We start from the raw sequence: 18668 nt of genomic DNA, 5'->3' as shown, positions 1-18668 counted from the left end.
TTCTAGGAATGATTTTTTTTCTGTTTTGTCTGATATTAATGTATCAGTTTTCTTTGGGGTATTTGCATTATATGGAATTTTTCATTTTTTTACTTCTCAATTTTTCTGTGTCCTTGGGTTTTAGGCATATTTCTTATTAATAGATTAATAGTTGGATATTTTAATAATTCATTTTCCAATAAGTTTTGTCTTGACAGGTTAATTTAGCCCATTTACATTTATTATATTATAGATATATTTGGGTTTATTTTGATTTTTTTATTTTGTTCTTTAATTTTGTCTTATTTTTTCCTTCTTTTGTATTAATTAAGACCCCCTTACACTCTTTCATTTTTCCTGAAGAGTGTGGTACTTGTTATATTTTCTGTTTCTGTTTTTCTAGAGCTTGCCTTGAAATTTTGACATTTATATTTAGCTTAAGATCTGAAACTAATCATCCTCTTAACCCTTCTCCCTAACAATATAAGGACTTTGGAGTACTTCTGCTGTCCCATCTTAAATTATAGTCTCTATTGTCTAGTATTTTCAATCTAGATTTTAAAACCTACAAATTAGACATTACAATTGTCTGGTTAATGTTTATGTTTATATAGTTTTACATGCATATTTACCATTGTCTTGGTTCAGCATTCCTTCTTGCCTGTCATATCTTCTCTATGGAATTGTTTTCTCTTTCCTGAAGAATATCATTTAGAAGTTCCCCTCATGGTAATAAACTGTTTTTGTCTGAACATGTGCTTATGTTCTTGTTTCGGAGATCAGCTTTGCTAGGTGTATACTTTTGGCCCTTGAACAACACAGGGTTTAGTGGCACCAACCCCCTGCACAGTCGAAAGTCTGTGTATAACTTTTAACTCCCCCAAAACTTAACTACTAGTAACCTGCTGTTTACTGGAAGCCTTCCAATAACAGTCAATTAACATATGTTTTGTTGCTATATGTATTATATACTGTATTCTTAAAGTAAGCTAGAGAAAAGAAAATGTTATTAAGAAAATCATAAGGAAGACAAAATACATTTGTAGTACTGTAGTGTATTTATTGAAAAAAGAATCCACATATAAGTGGATCAGCACAGTTCAAACCCATGTTGTTCAAGGGTCAACTGTAATTTTCCCAGCATTTTGAAGATTGTGCAAATGAAGGCAGATAGCCGGGGAATATGCACCCAACTTGCTGGAGCAGTTTTTGGTGGGAGGAAATCCAACTCCAAACTCAGAGAAAAGGTCAATAACAGGTGTACTATGCCCCCATGATGCAGCTCTTAGCTACCTGACAGGGTCAGGCTTCAGACTCCAGGAAAAACGTGGATCCCATGGAGTGACCAGGAGCCAGGATGCAGTAGAGCTATGCTGTGATGGAACCTTGGCTAACCATGTGCAGCTCAGCATTTGTGGCTGTGTGTTGGCCTTGCCCCTTCTCTGGCCTGATTGGGGCTGTTAAGCCTTGCACTTGAGTCTGTATGATGTGGTTGGATAGGGGCAGAACTTGTTTTATCTGTGTTTGTGTTTAGGGAACCACCAGCACTTTCTCTGGCGTAATTAAGACACTGGGGTCCAAGCCTTGCATTTGACTGGGACTGTTTGCCTTTGACCCAGGAGCATAGCAAGTTTCTGTGGAGCTTTGCAGGAGGCCACTTTCTATCCTGGGGGAGACCAGCCTGCAACAAACCCGTATCATTTAAGTCTAAGTGTTCTTCGTAAGGATTGTCTTTTCTCTGGCTCCTTTTAAGATCTCCTCTTTGTAGTGCTTTGCTTTTTGTCTATGTAGAAATTTCTTTTTATTCACCTGTCCTGATTGGTATTCCTAAAGCTGAAACAGTTTTAGAAAATTTGGAGCCAAGCCTTTAGCTCTTAGAATATTACTTTTATGTCTCATGAAGACTCTTTAACATTTATCTGTATTTTTCTGTGCTGCATTCTGGGTTATTTAAATCCATCTTAAAATTTACACATTTTTTTCTCTAGTTTCCGAATTTGCTGTCTATATCATTTGTGTGCTTTAATTTCAATTATATTTAAATTTCTAGTTCTATTCGGGTCATTTATAACTTCCTGATCAGTTTTGACAAAAGTCTCTTTCTTTGTTATACTTTTGATGTCCTTCTATTTCTTTAAATTTATCTATTGGAGTGATCAGATACAGAAAATAAATTATCTGTAGCTTTTACAGGTCCGATTGAGAAGTTTGTTGCTTATACTGACCCTCATCCGGTAATTTTGTTCCTCAATTGTTTTAGGATTTTTTATTGTGGCTTCTTGTTCTTTGGAAGCTTATCCTTAGGAATTATTGCAGGCCTGGGCTTCAGGTGGATTTTTCCAGAAAGTGTTTGCATTCATTTCTGCCAGGGGTGCTAGGAGAGACCACCCTGGTTAGTCTTGAGTTTTATTGGGCTAAATAAGTAGTGTGAGTTCTAGCCCCAAATGTGTGTCAAGGCAGGCTGGTGGTTTCATATTCTCAAGGGAGACTGACTTTGCCCCCAGCCCAGAGCCCAGGTCCTACCATCTCCCTCTAGGGAAGCGGGGTAGGTGGTTTTATTTCCATCCTCCAAGGGTGTTAACTTTAGGGATTCTGGCTTTTTCTGCCCCTACCCCCCCCCCACCCACCCCTGTTCTCTCAGGGCTCATGGCCCTATGAATGCAGGCGCTCTAGTACTCAGAGTTGGACAAAGCCCCCAGGGGAAAAGACTGCCCCAGTACCTGCTAACTTCTCTCTTCTGTGGCTTTCCCTCACTTTCCCATCACCTCAGCCAAGCATTTGAAAAAAAGACTGTAGTAATTTAGCCATTTTAGAGGCTCTGTGTATGTAGTGAGATTGTTGTTCTGGACATGTAATCTGCCAATAATGTCTGAAATGGGATTCCTGCTGATTTGTGTAAGCCTGGGTTTATTTAGTAAATCTATAAACCCACTGGTTAAGAAGAGACTTTCGAGGTAATCTAATTTGTCTCCCTCCCCTCGATTTTATAGTTGAGGCCTAAATAGATAAACTGATAGGACTAAAAATCTAACAGCCAAGTCACAGCTGCGCTAAGGCTAGAACAAATGTTATCTGATCCAAGGCCATCCCCTGTGCCACCATAACATGCTGCTTCTGTTTTAAATATGAGGCCAATGCTTATTTTTATGGTATCTCAGAAATTTAGAATGATTGAGGAATGATGGAAGCCTGGTTTACGTGAATATGAGTTAGCACCTTATTATTCTCAGTGTAATCCATGGGCCGGCAGCCTCAGCGTTGCCTCGGAGCTTGTTAGAAAATGCACAATCTAGGGACACCTGGGTGGCTCAGTCTGTTAAGTGGCTGCCTTCGGCTCAGGTCATGATCCTGGGGTCCTGGGATTGAGTCCCGCATCGGGCTCCTTGCTCAGAAGGGAACCTGCTTCTCCCTCTGCCTGCCGCGCCCCCAGCTTGTGCTCTCTCTCTCTGACAAAAAAAAAAAAACAACACAATCTCAGGCTGCACCCCAGATGTGCTGCATCAGAATCTGCATTTTAATGCAATCCCCGCATGATCATACACACACACACATTCATGTTTGAGAAGCACTTTCTAGATAACATTAATTAAGCATTCCTCTTTTTTCGTTTTTTTTGTTTTTTTTGGTTCCTTTGAACTATGCTTCTCTGTTTATCTTCTCCATAGTTTAGAGAAGGCTCATGGAGCATCCTCCCTCGGGCTATGACCCTTGATGAGGAAATTGAAAGATTTTGAAAGCATACATGATATTTTTGCCATTTGTTCTCAGATATAATTGAGACTTGAAAGTAGAGATGACTGGCCTTATGGATGGTGTCAGTGAAAGGCATTCCGATATCTGAACCATTTTGTTCAGGAAGTAACTGCATCTCAGATAATCAGAGGAGAATGTAATTTCCTAGAGTCTGGCCAAATGGTAGAGTTTTAAACTTAGCCCCAAAGGAGAGGATCACAAGGCCAGATGAAATGGTGACGTTGGTTACACTGGAGGACAGCAGGTAGGTGATGAAATGCTACTCCAGGGGAAGAGGAGGGCAGTAATTTACCTGAGAAAACCATCAGTTCCGGACCTAGAAATAACATTTAGTCATTCAGATGTCTCTATGCAAATGTGTAGAACATGAATAATATGAGTTAAATTTTATTACAGAAGATGAGTGTCTTAGGTGTTCCTGAAGCTTGTTAGGATGGGGACTCAAGATTGGAATCTAGGGGCGCCTGGGTGGCTCATTTGGTTAAGCGTCTTCTTTTGGCTCAGGTCATGATCCCGGGATCCTGGGATCGAGCCCCACATCAGGCTCCCTGCTCAGTGGGGAGTCTGCTTCTGTCTCTGCCTTTCCCCCCGTGCTCATGCACACACTCGCTCGCTCTCTTTCTCCCTCAAAGATAAATAAATAAAATCTTTAAAAAAAAGATTGGAATCTAGTGCTGGAAAGCTACAGACGTGCTCAAAAGGAATGGCTTGAAAGGAGGTGAGGCAGTGGGCCCTGAATGTCAAGGAGTACAGCTGCGGGGAAATCGCAAATGGAGGGGGAGAAACCAAGGGAACTTATTGGAAAGAGGAACGGAGATAATTGCATTCCTTTGTTACAGGCCACCTAACTGGGTAGAAAAAATGGCGAATATGTAACTGATGTAGATTGAAAACAGGAAATAGCCACACAGAAAATGACAGGAGAACTTAGTCGATGCTTAGTGAGATAGAATTACGGTTTCTTGAGTTCCCTTGTTGAAATTTTGATCTATTTTAAGGCAGAGAACTTGAGAACTTTACAAAATTCTGAATATTAAAGAAAAACTAAGTAGCAGTGCTGGAAACCTTCAGAAAAAGTAGTCCATATAAAGTTGTTTATCACTGAAGCCCAGGAGGGATCAAGAAGGATTCTGTCATAACATAGAAGTAGATTTTTTAGAAGGCAGATATTGAAAGTTTCAAGGAAAAAAAAAGATAGCTGTTATTACTGGACAGTTCTGGAATGGATATTAATCCAGAAAGTTTTGAAACTGTTGAAATTCAGAACATCCAAGTGAAATGGTCATCCAGAAAATCAGACAAGCAATTAAACATAGGATGGTTGTACAGGTAGTGTTCCTCTGGGCTTATAATTTTTTTAAAAGTGTAAATTAGGAAGGACAACAACCAGGGACAGAGTAAGAGGATGCCACAGGCCTGCACAATTAGCATCAAGAAAGTTAAAGCCCCAACTGAGTGGTGGCTTTAAAAAATGCTACGGATTAAAAAAAATCTTTTTTAAGTTTCCTAAAGTTGAATTTAAAAACAGGCTGCTGCCTAGGGCCCAGGCTGGTAGTGGAAGTTGATGTATAACAGAGGAAGTGTATTGTGTACTCTGTTAATGATACTGACCTTCAGACTGGAAATGACAGGATCAGCATTCCTAAGACGGATGAAGATGTGTGCTCCCTCCAGGCTGCCCGGAGAATTTGAGTTTGGCTCCACAGAATTGTTCAGTGATCTAAGAACTTGGAAAGGTGCAGAAAGAACATATGTGCGTAAGTCAGTTTAGTGCTCATTCTAGATCAGATTATTTATAAACCACTAGAAGGGGAAGTTGTTGCCACCAAGCTCCAGCATGAATCCACTGTAAAGTCACATCATGCTAATCTCTTTTGACGGAGTTCTGGCTGGTAGGTCAGGAAAAGGCATCGGAACTTTGTCAGAGAATAAGGGTAGTTTTTTTTTTTTTTTTTATGTCTTATTAAGCGGAATTGAGAAAGGAGAAATAAATGTTAGTAGATAGGCGGGGTACTGTGTGTCTGAACAGCTGTATTCAGAGGTTCCTGTCAAATGTATTACGGGGGGAACATTTTCATGGTGAGTCACAGGACTGTGTTCTTGCCCTTGTCTTCAGCATTTTTCTTAATGTCCCCATTTCAGAGCCATTTTAAGAAGCTCACAAAAAATGCCCAATTTAGTTATACCAACTCTCTAAGTGGTAGGGGCCATAGAGTCTAGTCTGACCTGAGGATAATGGTAGGGGATCCAGAGTAGAGATGGCAAATGCAGGGCTCTTGGGCCTTTCCTGTGCCCGTCCATGTACACATCGCTACAGCATCGGGCACTTTCTCCGACTGAGCACATAACAGTTCTCCTCAACACAGTGAAACCTCTCCGATCTAGAAAAATGATGGACCGGCCAAATCTTCTGGATCCATTATAAATACTGTTCATCAGTAGAGCGTTGAGGGGTGGTTGAGTGGGCATGGCTGCAAGGTTACTCTGAGGGCTGCCTTGTGTGAACTTATTTTATGTTTTGGTGGAGTGTTGAGTAGGATGTTTTAAAATTTAGGTGACATGAGGATGGGGCCGCATCTTTTTAGGAAAGTTAAGTTGCTGAATGAGTAAATTTATCAAAGAGAATCCAAAGAGCCCACCACAGCACTGTAAAGATGGATTAAGCTAAGGAATCCCCAGGGGCAAGGCCAAGAGTGTCCTAAAGAAAACATTTAAAATTATAAAAGTGATTTCACAGAACGTTTTCCTCCTGAGGATGTGGTTTGAAAATCGTTCAAAATACCATGAAACTTTATTGTAATGATTTGTACATACAAAAATTTTAAAGCAGGTGTAACTGAACACTTCAGTAGAAAGAAAATGCACACTCAGAAAAATTCCTTTCCTTAATCCTTTAACTTTAAATAATATGATTTGGTTCTGTCTGTTTACATTTCTTACAAAATATGCATCCTGGTAAATTAAGGAGGATGTAAGTTAACTTGCCAAGATAATGACTTCAGTTCTACAATAGTTGCTATTAGTTTTTTTAACTACGGTCAAAAACACATAACATAGGCTTACCATCTTAGCCACTTTTAGATGTATAATACAGTAGTGTTAAGGACTGTGGGTTGTGTGGTAGTTGTATTTTTAATTTTTGAAAGAACCTCTATACAGTTTTCCATGGCAGTTACACCATTTTACAGTCCTACCACCAGTGGGCAAGGGTCCCAATTTCTCCACATCCTCACCAACATTTGTTATTTTCAGGTTTGTTTTGTTTTGTTTTGTTTTGTTTAATAGGGTGTGAGGTGATCGTTCATTTGTAGTTTTGGTTTGTGTTTTCCTGATGATTAGGGATATTGAGTATCTTTTCATATACTTTTTGGCCATTTGTATATCTTCTTTGGAGAAGCATCTATTCAAGTCTTTTTCCCATTTTTTAATTGGGTTATATTTTGTTTTTCTTGAACTGTAGAGTTCTTTATATATTCTGGGTAGTAACTCCTTATCAGATGTGTGGTTTACAAATATTCTTTCCAGTTATTTAGGTTGCCTTCTCATTCTGTTGATTGTTTTCTTTGCCACACAGAAGTCTTTATGTTTGATGTGGTCACATTTGTTTATTTTTGCTTTTGTTGCCTATGCTTTTGGTGTCCTATCCAAGAAATCATTGCCAAATACAATGTCATGGGGCTTTCTACCAAGTCTTCTTCTAGGAGTTTCATACTTTCAAGTCTTGCATTTAAGTCTTGAATCCATTTTGCGTTAATTTTTGTATGTGATGTTAATGAGGTCCCAATTTCATTCTTTTGCATGTGGAAATCCAGTTTTCCCAGCACCATTTGTTGAAGAGATTGTCCTTTTCTTCTTGTGTGGCCTTGGAACCCACATTTGAGCACATATGTGAGGGTTTATTTCTCAACTCTATTCTGTTCCATTGATTTATATGTCTGTCTGCTGATTTTGAATTTGTTTCAATTACTGTAGCTTTGTAATATGTTTTGAAATCAGGAACTGTGAGGCTGCCAGCTTTGTTTTTCTTTCTTGATCGTTTTGTCTATTCAATTCCATATGAATTTTAGGATTTTTTTTTCTATTTCTTTAATAAATGCCATTGAGATTTTATTCCATTGAATCTGCAGATCACTTTGGGTAGTATGGGCATTTAATAATAATATATTGTAATATTATATATCTGATATTTAATAGGAATATATTATTTTTCTTTTAAAATATATAATTAATATATAAATAAAATTATTAATATAGTTATATAATAGGGTTATATATTTTTTATTTTTCTTTTTTTAATGTACTTATTTTTAATTCAAGTATCATTAACATACAGCGTTAGTTTCAGTGTTTAATGTAATAATTCAACAATCCTGTACATTACTCAGTGCTCATCATAAGTGCACTCTTAAACCCCTTCACCTATTTCAGCCATCTCCCACCCACTTCCCCTCTGGCAACCCACTAGTTTTCTATATATGAATCTGGTTTTTGGGGGGTTTTTTGTCTCTTTTTTCTTTACTCATTTGTTTCTTAAATTCCACATAGGAGTGAAATCATATGGTATTTTGTCTTCCTCTGATTTATTTCACTTAGCTTAATGCCCTGTAGATCCATTCATGCTATTGCAAGGAATAGGACTACCTTTTAATAATTATATGGAAGAGCTGGTTGTCTATGAGGGCTACTTGTGTTTCATAGCAATAAAATTACGCCATTGTCTTAATAAAGATACTTATTTTATTTTACCTTCTCTCTAAGAGGAGGAGTGGGAAGATAGGGTTATATAGCTCCAGCCCAAGCAAAGGGTTTCAGGTCATTAAGGCACAAGCTAAAAATAAGGGGCAAGGTAGCTAATAAGTATTTCTCTGATTTAACCTTCATGGAAATTATCTGATGCATCAAAGGACTATTCTAGCAATCCTAACTTTTGTGATTGTACTGTAATCCAGAATAGGTATTAATAGTGAGCATTTTACTTTGAGCCCTGGCATTTTAGCCTATGATTAATTCTTATTCATGGATTTAAAGACACAAATAGGCTAATAAAAAGTTACCTATTAGGATGGGAAAGCTGGTTCCTGCTGTCATTATTCTTAATTTATGAGTTATTTTTCTTTTGGTTCAAATTTTCTTTGTAATGAGCAAAGTCCTGTTCCATGAATATAATTTCTTCTTTGTAAGTGAATTTATTATAGGCTTTTGACCTCCTGTTCTCTGTATTGTGTCTAGAACTCCAAGTTGTGTTCTTCTGCTTGTTTTGGTCTAGTTCTTTCATATTAGAAGCTGGTGATCTTGGGTTAGCCATTCCTGTTTAAGTGTGAAGCACGTAATTCTGTGTCACTGTGGGCGGGCCTTTTCTGTTGGGCTTCAGTATAGAAGGATATTGTAAAGACCTGGCTCTTTCAGATATTCCTATCCATGGGTCTTTTCTCTACAGCTGTTTTGTTTTTTCTAAAAATAATCTACCAAGCTGTTACTTGGAATGGTTATGTCTTCCTACTTTTTTACGCCATAACCCTGCTCTCCACTGTGCTTGATGTCTAGTTTGGAGACTCTTGCTCAGTTTTTGTCTAGAAAAACCAGAGTACGGTAGGATAGGCATCGGGGGAGGAATCTGGGCTACTGACTCACTGAGACTTCCCGCTACCCCCCGTACGTCCTTCCGGTCTTCTTTGTACCTGATACCTGCGACTTCAGGACTTTTTGGAAGTCCTCTGACTTGAGTTGGTTTTCTCCTGACTGGTACCTTCTACTGGAGGGTATGTGCTGTTCTCGTTTCTGACCACTGCTGATTCCTCCCATCTGCTTTCCATTTCTCTCAGATTTGTTGCTCTCATCTTCACTTGTGACTCTTCAGTTTTCTTTGCTGTGGTTTTACCATTTAAAAAATATTTTCGTTCACTCAGATTTTAGTGGTGCTTCCAGAGGGAGCAGAAAGAGACATACACATTCGATCAGCTATGTTTATTGGTGATACCTTCCTCCAACACACCCGAACTCCAGTCCCACGCTCCCCTGAGAGTATTTCCTGTAACTCTAGATGCCACTGATGTTTCCTGAACGAAAAACACTTGTTTCCAGTTATTTGCCATGTATTTGTTTCTGTAGCCATACAACTGAATTAATATCTTTTCTTATTACCTTGTTGTGTTTTTAAAAGTTTAAAACACTTGGGCGCCTGGGTGGCTGAGTTGGTTAAGTGTCTGCCTTCAGCTCAGGTCACTATTCTGTGGTCCTGGGATCGAGCCCCACGGCAGGGAGCCCTGCTTCTCCCTCTCCCTCTGCCTGCCGCTCCCCCTCCCTCTGCCTGCCGCTCCCCCTCCCTCTGCCTGCCGCTCCCCCTGCTTGTGCTCTCTCTCTGTCAAATAAGTAAATAAAATCTTTAAAAAGAAAAAAAAGTTTAAAACACTTAAAACTTTAAAAAGAACTATATTTTAATCCTATTCTGTTCAATTTATTCAACACCAAAGCATTAGACTGGTTATTACAGGGAAATATCTAGAGTCTGCCTCTCAGAGGCATATGATCTTGTGGAAGTAGTAGGATATATGCAACCAGCCATGAGGCAGAACACTCGAGCCAGAGGGGTGTGCAGTCTGGAAGGGGAGGGAGGGAAGCCTGGTGGTCAGCCAGCCGAAACAAAGGATGAAAACTCCATAGGTAGGAAAGCCCCAGGTTTGGTTCAGGCAAGAATAAGTTTTAGTTCATGAAATTTGTGGTTTCTCCTAAAGGAATTTAAAAAAAAAAAAATCCACCTATAAGTAAGTTTTATTTATCTTTGGCTCGGCTGGGCAAGTCTGTCTGTTGCTTTCTCCCACTGAATAGAGAAGAGCATTTTGTGTATAATATACACCTAATAGGTATTTGTTGATTTAATGAATGGATAATCACTTTGGGAACAGATGCTTTAAATACTCTGCTTTCTTTTGCCTAAAAAATAATAAACATGAGGTTTCGTTTTGTTTGTTCTGGTTTTTCCAAATTTAGATTTTCCTTGCTCCTACTTAACTTGGAGGAATACTACTTTGAACAACACACAGCTAATCATATTCAGAACAAGGGCGATCAGAATGAAAGGTAAGGAAGATTTTTGGATCTCTACAGAGATGGTCATGTAGATTTGTCCCCCTTTTATACTGGGAAAGTAACGGGAAAGGAGGATTTTGAAGTTGCTGTCCTAACTTCAGATATTTTCTAAAGCTGAGAAGCACTGTGTACGAATTCCTCTAATGTGGGTGTCTTAACTCAGCTGGACAGGACTGGTTCATTCCAGCTCCTTTTTCCTGTATTACTTTTGTACTTGCACTCTCAATTATTTGGTATGGTGTTATAAAGTAGTAATCGTAAAACACCAGAGTGGCATAAAAATCAGTACTTTCAAAATGAATAATTTGATTTGAACTGGAAGCAAAGTCAGCCTTCTCTATATTGTAATCATCACTGCTTATTGCTATGAAAACAGATTCGGTTTCTTTGGCCGTAACTTTTGAAACCTGTGTACAAAAATGTGCAATGAAGTGTTTTGTTTAAAATGCCAACTTGGAATTAAGATCAGAATTGTTCCGGCAAAATTGTATCTACTAATGATTTCCTTTGGGGATGTCCCTTAACTATAGACCACAACTTGAACATGCTTTGATATTAAATAAACTCTTGAATTTTTAGTGTTCTTCAGGTTTTATCTTGAAAGGACCATCAAAGCCATGTGGTATTTGTTTAAATACAACCTAAAGTGAAAATTACTTAGCTTTTTGGGAGCTTATGACATGTCATTTCCTTAGCATTCAGGTTAGACAGTTATTGTTCCTTGAAAGCAGCACCTTGTTTTCTTACTTCTGGAATTTTGCTCATATTCTTCTCCCTAATTCCATACCTTTGTTTTTCCTCCCTATACTCCTCTGCCTCATACCATAAAATGTCTTGCTTAAAATTAAGTGCATTTGTTTATTAAAACACAAATATAAGCTAGCAAACTGCAACCTGTTTTTGTAATCTTTAAGTTGTTATTAGAGTTCAGTGGTACGACCCATGGAAGTGAATTCAGTGATATCTAGCAACATTTCATGTGTGTTAACCTATTGATCTAGCAAGGCTACTTCTAGGGAACTATCTCAGAGGTACCCTGGGAAATAAAGAAATGGACATATGTACAAGGTTATTTATCATAACACTACTTGTAATTGCAAAATACTGGAAACAATCCAGTGGGGAACTGATTGAATAACAATGGCATGTCCTCATAATGGAGTACTATGCAGCTGTAACAAAGGAATGAAGCAGCTCTGTATAGAGCTGTGGAGTGATCTCCGGCATATATTTAGTGCAAAAAGTAAGGGGCAGAATACTGTGTATTGTATGCTGTCTTTCACGTAATTATGAAAGGAAAGGAATACTTTTTGTTTCTGTTTTTAAAAACTAAAAACATTTTAAATTATATGTTTAAAAAAACATAAACTAAAAGCTAATGAAAGCGATTATCTACACAGAAGAAGGATCGATGGGGAAATAATATAAAATGACAACTAGACTTCTCTGAATGTCCCTTATTTTATAACTTTACTTTTGGAACTGCAGAAATATTTTACATATATTTTAATATAGAATTAAATTTCAGAAGAAATAGTAAATCTTAACAATCTAAAAGAAAATGAAACAAGTGAACTTAACTATATGTAAGTTGGAAGGTTAACCACAGAGAAGAATTATTTTAATCAGCTTCACAACATAGTAATTTGTGTCTCTGGTGAGATATGACCTGAGTAGAAAAAGAATTGCAAAAAAGGTTGTAAATGTTTCAGTAGTATTATCATTGTTAGTAATTTGGGTATTATTAATTTGAAACTGGTTTATTCACATGTGCACATAGATTTATATAGTTAAATGAAGCAAATGAGTAATATGTTGATGCCAAGACAAGACTTTCAGGATGAACTATAAATCTAATAGTAAAGGAGTTAAGTTAAAAGCCTAATCTTACATTTGAATTGGAAATGTTTATATGGATTCATATACTTTTCTTTTAAAAGAAAATGTTTTCTAGCTCTCCCCTCGGGAAAGGCCTAGAAACAACCCCATAGCAATGAGATTGTGCTCTCTGAATACTGCTTCCCGCGAAAAGGAATGAGGGCTCTTTGAGAAGTGGTTGAGTCTAAGTCTGAGGCAGGCAGTATGGGAGATGAGCCTGGCACATCTTGTCCTACTGGCAAGTAAGGGAGGTATCAGACACTACTGTACATTGAATTAAAAGGACACAAGGGCCAACTTGAAGAACTGGGCAACAAACGGGACAAACTGAACATCAAAAAAGAACGATGCCTGCAGTGGTGGAAATGTATCAGAATCATTAAAATCCACAAGTTCATGAGCTCTTTAGATTGCCTGGCAGGGATCCCAGGACACCAACTCATTATTCCAAAACTTGATAAATAGAGGTAAAGAATCAAGCATTTTTTTTTTCTGCTTTCTTTGTACAAATTGTACTTCAAATCATAGAGAAAAACTGTACTCCAAATCATAAATAAATACTGTAAAGTTGTTCTTTGTGGATGAATTCTAGATAATAAGAACAGAAGGAGTGATAAAAATTTCAGTCCCTAATGAATAATGGGATCAGGTTGGCAAACCATCGGCCCGGGGTCAATGTAATTAAAATTAGTTACATTGTTGTTCTTTCAGTTAATGCTTTAGTTATCTACTTTCTAGTTAAAATGTATTATGATTCTTTTGTGACTTTTGGTTTGTTCACTGATAATAATCCCTTATACTTTGATCCCTAGGAAAATCAGAGGCTCCTTAAAAATATGTTCAAAGTCAGTTATTTTTGAACCAGATGCAATATCCCAACCCATCATTAAGGTAAATGCATTTTAAATGTGAACAGAGACATTCCTACTTTTTGTGTATATTTTGTCCTTGCTTATTTTTGTAATATTTCTCTCCCAATTTTATCCAGATTCCTTTGAGAGATTGTATAAAAATAGGCAAACATGGAGAAAATGGATCCAATAGACACTTGGCAAAGTATGTCATTGTCACTAACTGTTTAATTTTACTTCTACCTAAAAAAATTATATATATTTAATGACTTTTATCTGCATTGTAGGGCAAAATCTGGGGAGATTTCACTCATTTTCAGTCAGGTAAGAAGCACATAGTAAATATTTTTTCCTAACTTTAGTGAACACACACACACACACACACACACACACACACACACTTTTTTTTTTTAGCATGGTGACATTATTTATAGAAATCTCAGATGAAGACTGTTGGAAAAGATGTTTACATGCTTTAAGGTTGAACCATTGAGGGGCGCCTGGGAGGTGCAGTTGGTTAGACGTCTGCCTTCGGCTCAGGTCCTGATCCCGGGGTCCCGGGATCGAGCCCCACATCAGGCTCCCTGCTCCGCGGGGAGCCTGCTTCTCCCTCTGTGTGTGCCCTCTCATCTTTCTCTCACTCTCTCTCTCAAATAAATAAAATCTTAAAAAAAAAAAAGATTGAACCATTGAGAACTGTATTTTTTTAAAAGCTGTGATTCCCTCATAAGATCCTTAATTTTTTTTTAAAAAATTTTATTTATTTATTAGAGAGAGAGAGAGAGAGCGCGCACACGAGCAGGGGGGAGGGGCAGAGGGAGAAGCAGGCTCCCCACTGAGCAGGGAGCCCGATGCGGGGCTCGATCCCAGGACCCTGGGATCATGACCTGAGCCGAAGGCAGATGCTTAACCGACTGAGCCACCCAGGCGCCCTGAGATTCTTCATGTTTATAAAGTTGTGTGATGCCTGCAGGCTTGTGGTTTCATCCTCAGGAGTCCTGACAGCGTGTGGGGGTTGAGCTGGAAGCACTGTGGTCCCTCCTGTGGTCTCCGAGCCATTTAGAAGGTGGGAGGCCGGCAGCACAGCACCGAGGGGGATCTCAGGGTGACCCGTGGTGACAACTAAGGCACCAACTCAGGATGTGCCGTCTCGTACAAATTACGAGGCTTGGGTCCTGACCTTTTTTTCATCCCAAATTTATTTGGCATACATATATGTTCCCAGTATCGTGCTCAATACCGGCAACACAGAAAAATTAAAACACGGTTTTTCTCCTATCATACACTTATATCATCTATAGACTTTTTTTTTTTTTTCTTATAAATAAGATGGGAGTAGAGGGCCTCTCCCACTTGCTTTTTGCTCTGGATTTTACCTTCTTCATCTCTAAAATGAGAGGGTTAGAGATCATGTTGCCCAAACTATGTGCAGGGCCCTGGTTCTGTGAAGTGTTCAAAGGCAATTCCCTCCGCAGTCAAGTAAGTGTAGGAGAAGCTGTGGGAAGCAAAGACACAGCTTTCTTTACTTCAAGACTTGACTCAAAACCTCAGCAAACGGAGAGAGAGTCCAGAGGAAGTGTCATGAGGGTCTCAAGGAGGCAGATGGTTGGGAGTAGAGGGTGCTCCCAGCGGTTTTTGGACCTCTTACCACTTCTGTTCATGGAACACTTTTTAATGTATATTGAAAAGTATTTTATGAAAGCCGGGAGATATCAGATTAGGTGATTTTCTAGGTCTGCCTTGCATGAGTCACTGAATCTTAAGGAAGAAAACATTTCGCAGCCTATCTTTGACTTGATGTTGTTTTAACCAGCATGTTGGCAAGCAGCCGTAGCCATCTATTACTCCGGGTGGTGGTTGGGGGGCGACAGAACGCCATTATTAATAATTGTGACCTGCACCTGTGCTCTCATTATTTCTGAAGTATTCTTCTGCATCATGGCCTAATGCTAATAAATCCATATCTTGAAAGGAAGAGGTACTTTTTCAGTCAGAAGTGTGGTTTCCGTTATAAAAATTATCCATTTTAGTGTATTTACAAACTTATTAGAAGAGGTCTCGTGTCAGGCAAACTCAAAACCAGCTTCACATTAAGGGGTAATCAGTCAGAAGTTACTCTTTCTAGAATTACTTCAAGCTTCCTAGATTGAGTATACAGTAAAAACAAAACAGAACAAAAAAACCAACTTTTGTGGGTTTTGATTACCATCAATGGTCACACTGTTTCAGAAATATGTTATGGTCCTTTAGGCTTTAGAGAGTTTTGCTTCCAAATTTTCTTTTGTAGAATAAAGAGGGGTGTATGTGTGTAAATAATAGTTTTTATTCAGGCATTTATATATTCAGTAAATATATTCAAGGTTATGAAGCTATAGGAAAGAACAAAATATCCAAAGCCCCCCTCCTCGCGGCCTTGACGTTGAGGTGGGGGCAAGCGACAGGAAGCAGGCACCTTCTGTAATGATGACAGTGCCGAAAGGATAGAGGGGGAGGAGCACGGGTGCCGCCGGAGAGAGAACGGCCAGGGGCGCCGGCCAAGGAGCTGCGGGTGAAGGCACAGCCCTCCGGAGGCCTGAGGGAACGAGCCAGCCAGTGTCTGGGGCGGTGGACGCCCTGGGAGGCGAATGTCCTGGCGGGTGGCAGGTGCAGTGAGGAGGAGTGTGCCTGGTGGGGCAAGGCTCAGAGGGCAGCTGGGGAGAAGGGTTGGAGCAGTGGCAGGGGCTATGTCATGGAGAGCCTACGGGCCACAGTAAGGAGTCCGAATAAAGCACAAAAGCGAAAATCCTCTTGTCACGGAGAGCTGAGAAGAGGGGCGCCGTCTGCTCTGTATGTATTTGTACATGTCTTGGAGCCCCGGTAGAGAATATGCTGTGGGGGACACATGCCTTTAGGGGTGCTGAGAACCCAGAGGTTTTGGACCAGAATGGTAGCAACGGCAGGGTGGGAGATGGTCAGTGCCTGGATATATTCTGAAGGAAAATCCCACAGTTGTGCTGATGGGTTAGTTGCAAGGTACAAAGGAGAACAGTCAGGAATGACTCTAGCAGGGTGGATAGCCGTGCCCTTTACTGCTGTAAAGAAGCCTGAAGAGCAGGCTTTGTTTAGAACGTGGCCTCTGAGAGGAACAGGCTGGTGGGCGTTTGGCAGTGGTGTGGGTCTCAGGGAGGAGGCGGAGATGAGAAGGAGAACCTGGGTAACGCCCTGGGGCTGGATGAGGCTTCCCAGGGGCTGAGTGTGCACAGAGCAGTCCGGTCTGAGGACGACGGCTCAGCAGCTCCGCCAGGGGGAGGTTGGGAAGACAGCGGGTCTGAAGGAAGACAGAAGGAGCAGCAGATGAGGTCGGGGAGGGCCAGGAGCGGGGGCTCCCTGAACTGCTTCAGGAAGAGCCATCAGCTCTGTCGTGTGCTCTGAGAGACAGACTCGAGGAAGTCCTTAGAACAGACTCTTGGGTTTGGTGACATGGAATTCCTCTTCACCTTTTAGGACCTTCTCAGGACTGGATTCCGTAACGTGGTGCGGCTGAAAACCTGTCCTGAGCCCAAGAGAAAGTACAGTCAGCTCTTGCAAAGAGTTTTGCCACAAAAAGGAATGGAAATGGCAAAAGGAGGATATAAGACAAGGGAGGGTTTTTATCTATGGTTTGTTTCTAATGGGAGAGAGTGCAGCGAGCGTACTACCACAGAAGCAAACATTTTGAACAGCTGACAGGTGGAGGGAGGTCTACATTCTGTGGCCTCGTCGAGTGAGTGGTTTTGAGGGGCCCAGGCACACCCTTCACCAAAACAGGAGGGAAGGCAGGGCTCAGGGTACAGGCTCCGTGTTGACGGCTCTGGGGGTGATGTTGCTTGTTGGACATGGTTACTGGCATACAGTGTAGTATCAAACACCGTGTGCCCAGATCACCTCTAGAGAAGAGAAATTTCTTTATGTTAAGAAATGTATCTCATACCACAGTGACTCTGTTTTACCCATTTCGTAGAAAATTGGTACTTCGATTAGCTTCCTTCACCTGTCTACTTGGTTACTTGGTACAAGTACGGACATTCACAAACATCTTAAATATTTTATTTATCCAGTAATGGTTGCTACCTTGTTGCCTTGATGAATCTCTTTTTAATTTCATATTTATTATTCCAACATCAGAACGTTAAAGCCATACTAAGATTAATGCAAATGCTTTCGGAAATTGATATTATGTAACAATGATTTAAATTCAATTCATAATATCCTAATTTGTGGTAACTCATTACTCTGAAAATTTTTAGTTATTTTACAAGTATTGATTTGTCTTTCTCAGGTATATTTCATTAAAGAACACAACATTGTTGCCCCATATAAAATTGAAAGGGTACGTAAAGCTTTTCATTTATTCTGAGCAATTTGTTATAGTGATTTTAAGCAATAAGATTTTGTGACTTTATTAACATCTTTAATCTAATATAATAATAATAATGAGTATTTAAAAGCTTGTTACCAGCAGTTATAACAAAATTACCCAAGGGAGCCACAGACTTTAGTCCAAGAGATTTCAACTAACTTTTTGACTTAAATGTGTCTAACGGGAGGAAAAAAGCTTAAATTACTAGATTAGAAACTGAAATCAGAATATGTATCATTTATAAGGTTATTTGCTGGATATTACTGAGAATGTATTTTTTTAAATGCTTGAGATTATTGATAGGTTATAAAATACTCTTATTTGGGAGCTCAGTCGTAATTTATAAATTTTCTTAATTGGGAGAAACTATGAGTAGGCTTGAATACAATGTCTGGTTTTCCAGGACTTGTCAAGTAAGCGAAGATTTTACATTTAGCCATTCTGTGCTTTATTTAATTCTTTTGCTACAGCTTAATATATAGTAAAGGGATAGCTTTTACCAAAAGAGAGTCTTTATAGGACCTACATCAGGCTAGTGTTCTGTATAGGGCCACCTCTGTGAATGAGGAAAAGCCACCCTCTCTGAGCAGACAGCCCCGCAGGGTGAGTCTCTGTCTCTGCAGTTTCTCAGCCAGCACTTGTGGGACTCATGGACCACACGCCGTGGCCCTGGGGCTTTATGCATAAGAAACACGTGCATGTGCCAGTTAAGTCAGAAACTGTAAATACGAGATTTAATTACT

At 39.5% G+C, this 18668-nt stretch overlaps 1 protein-coding gene across 3 annotated transcripts in view; it reads left to right on the top strand.

Moving 5' to 3' along the window:
- Window positions 1-18668, top strand: part of NSMAF (neutral sphingomyelinase activation associated factor) — a 70725-nt gene that overhangs the window by 5947 nt on the left and 46110 nt on the right. For all 3 annotated transcript variants that reach the window (XM_073892789.1, XM_073892788.1, XM_025870617.2), the window contains exons 2-6: window positions 10720-10809; window positions 13509-13587; window positions 13685-13752; window positions 13835-13871; window positions 17845-17895. In XM_073892789.1, the coding sequence (XP_073748890.1) occupies window positions 10720-10809; window positions 13509-13587; window positions 13685-13752; window positions 13835-13871; window positions 17845-17895 (325 nt within the window). The remainder of the gene's footprint in view (window positions 1-10719; window positions 10810-13508; window positions 13588-13684; window positions 13753-13834; window positions 13872-17844; window positions 17896-18668) is intronic.

Source organism: Callorhinus ursinus, unplaced genomic scaffold, assembly GCF_003265705.2.
Source record: "Callorhinus ursinus isolate GAN/ISIS: 27379988/994484 unplaced genomic scaffold, GSC_fseal_2.0 scaffold5, whole genome shotgun sequence".
Lineage (NCBI taxonomy): Eukaryota > Metazoa > Chordata > Mammalia > Carnivora > Otariidae > Callorhinus > Callorhinus ursinus.
The sequence above is the reverse complement of the archived record's forward strand: the minus strand, read 5'-3'. Positions and strand labels throughout refer to the sequence as shown.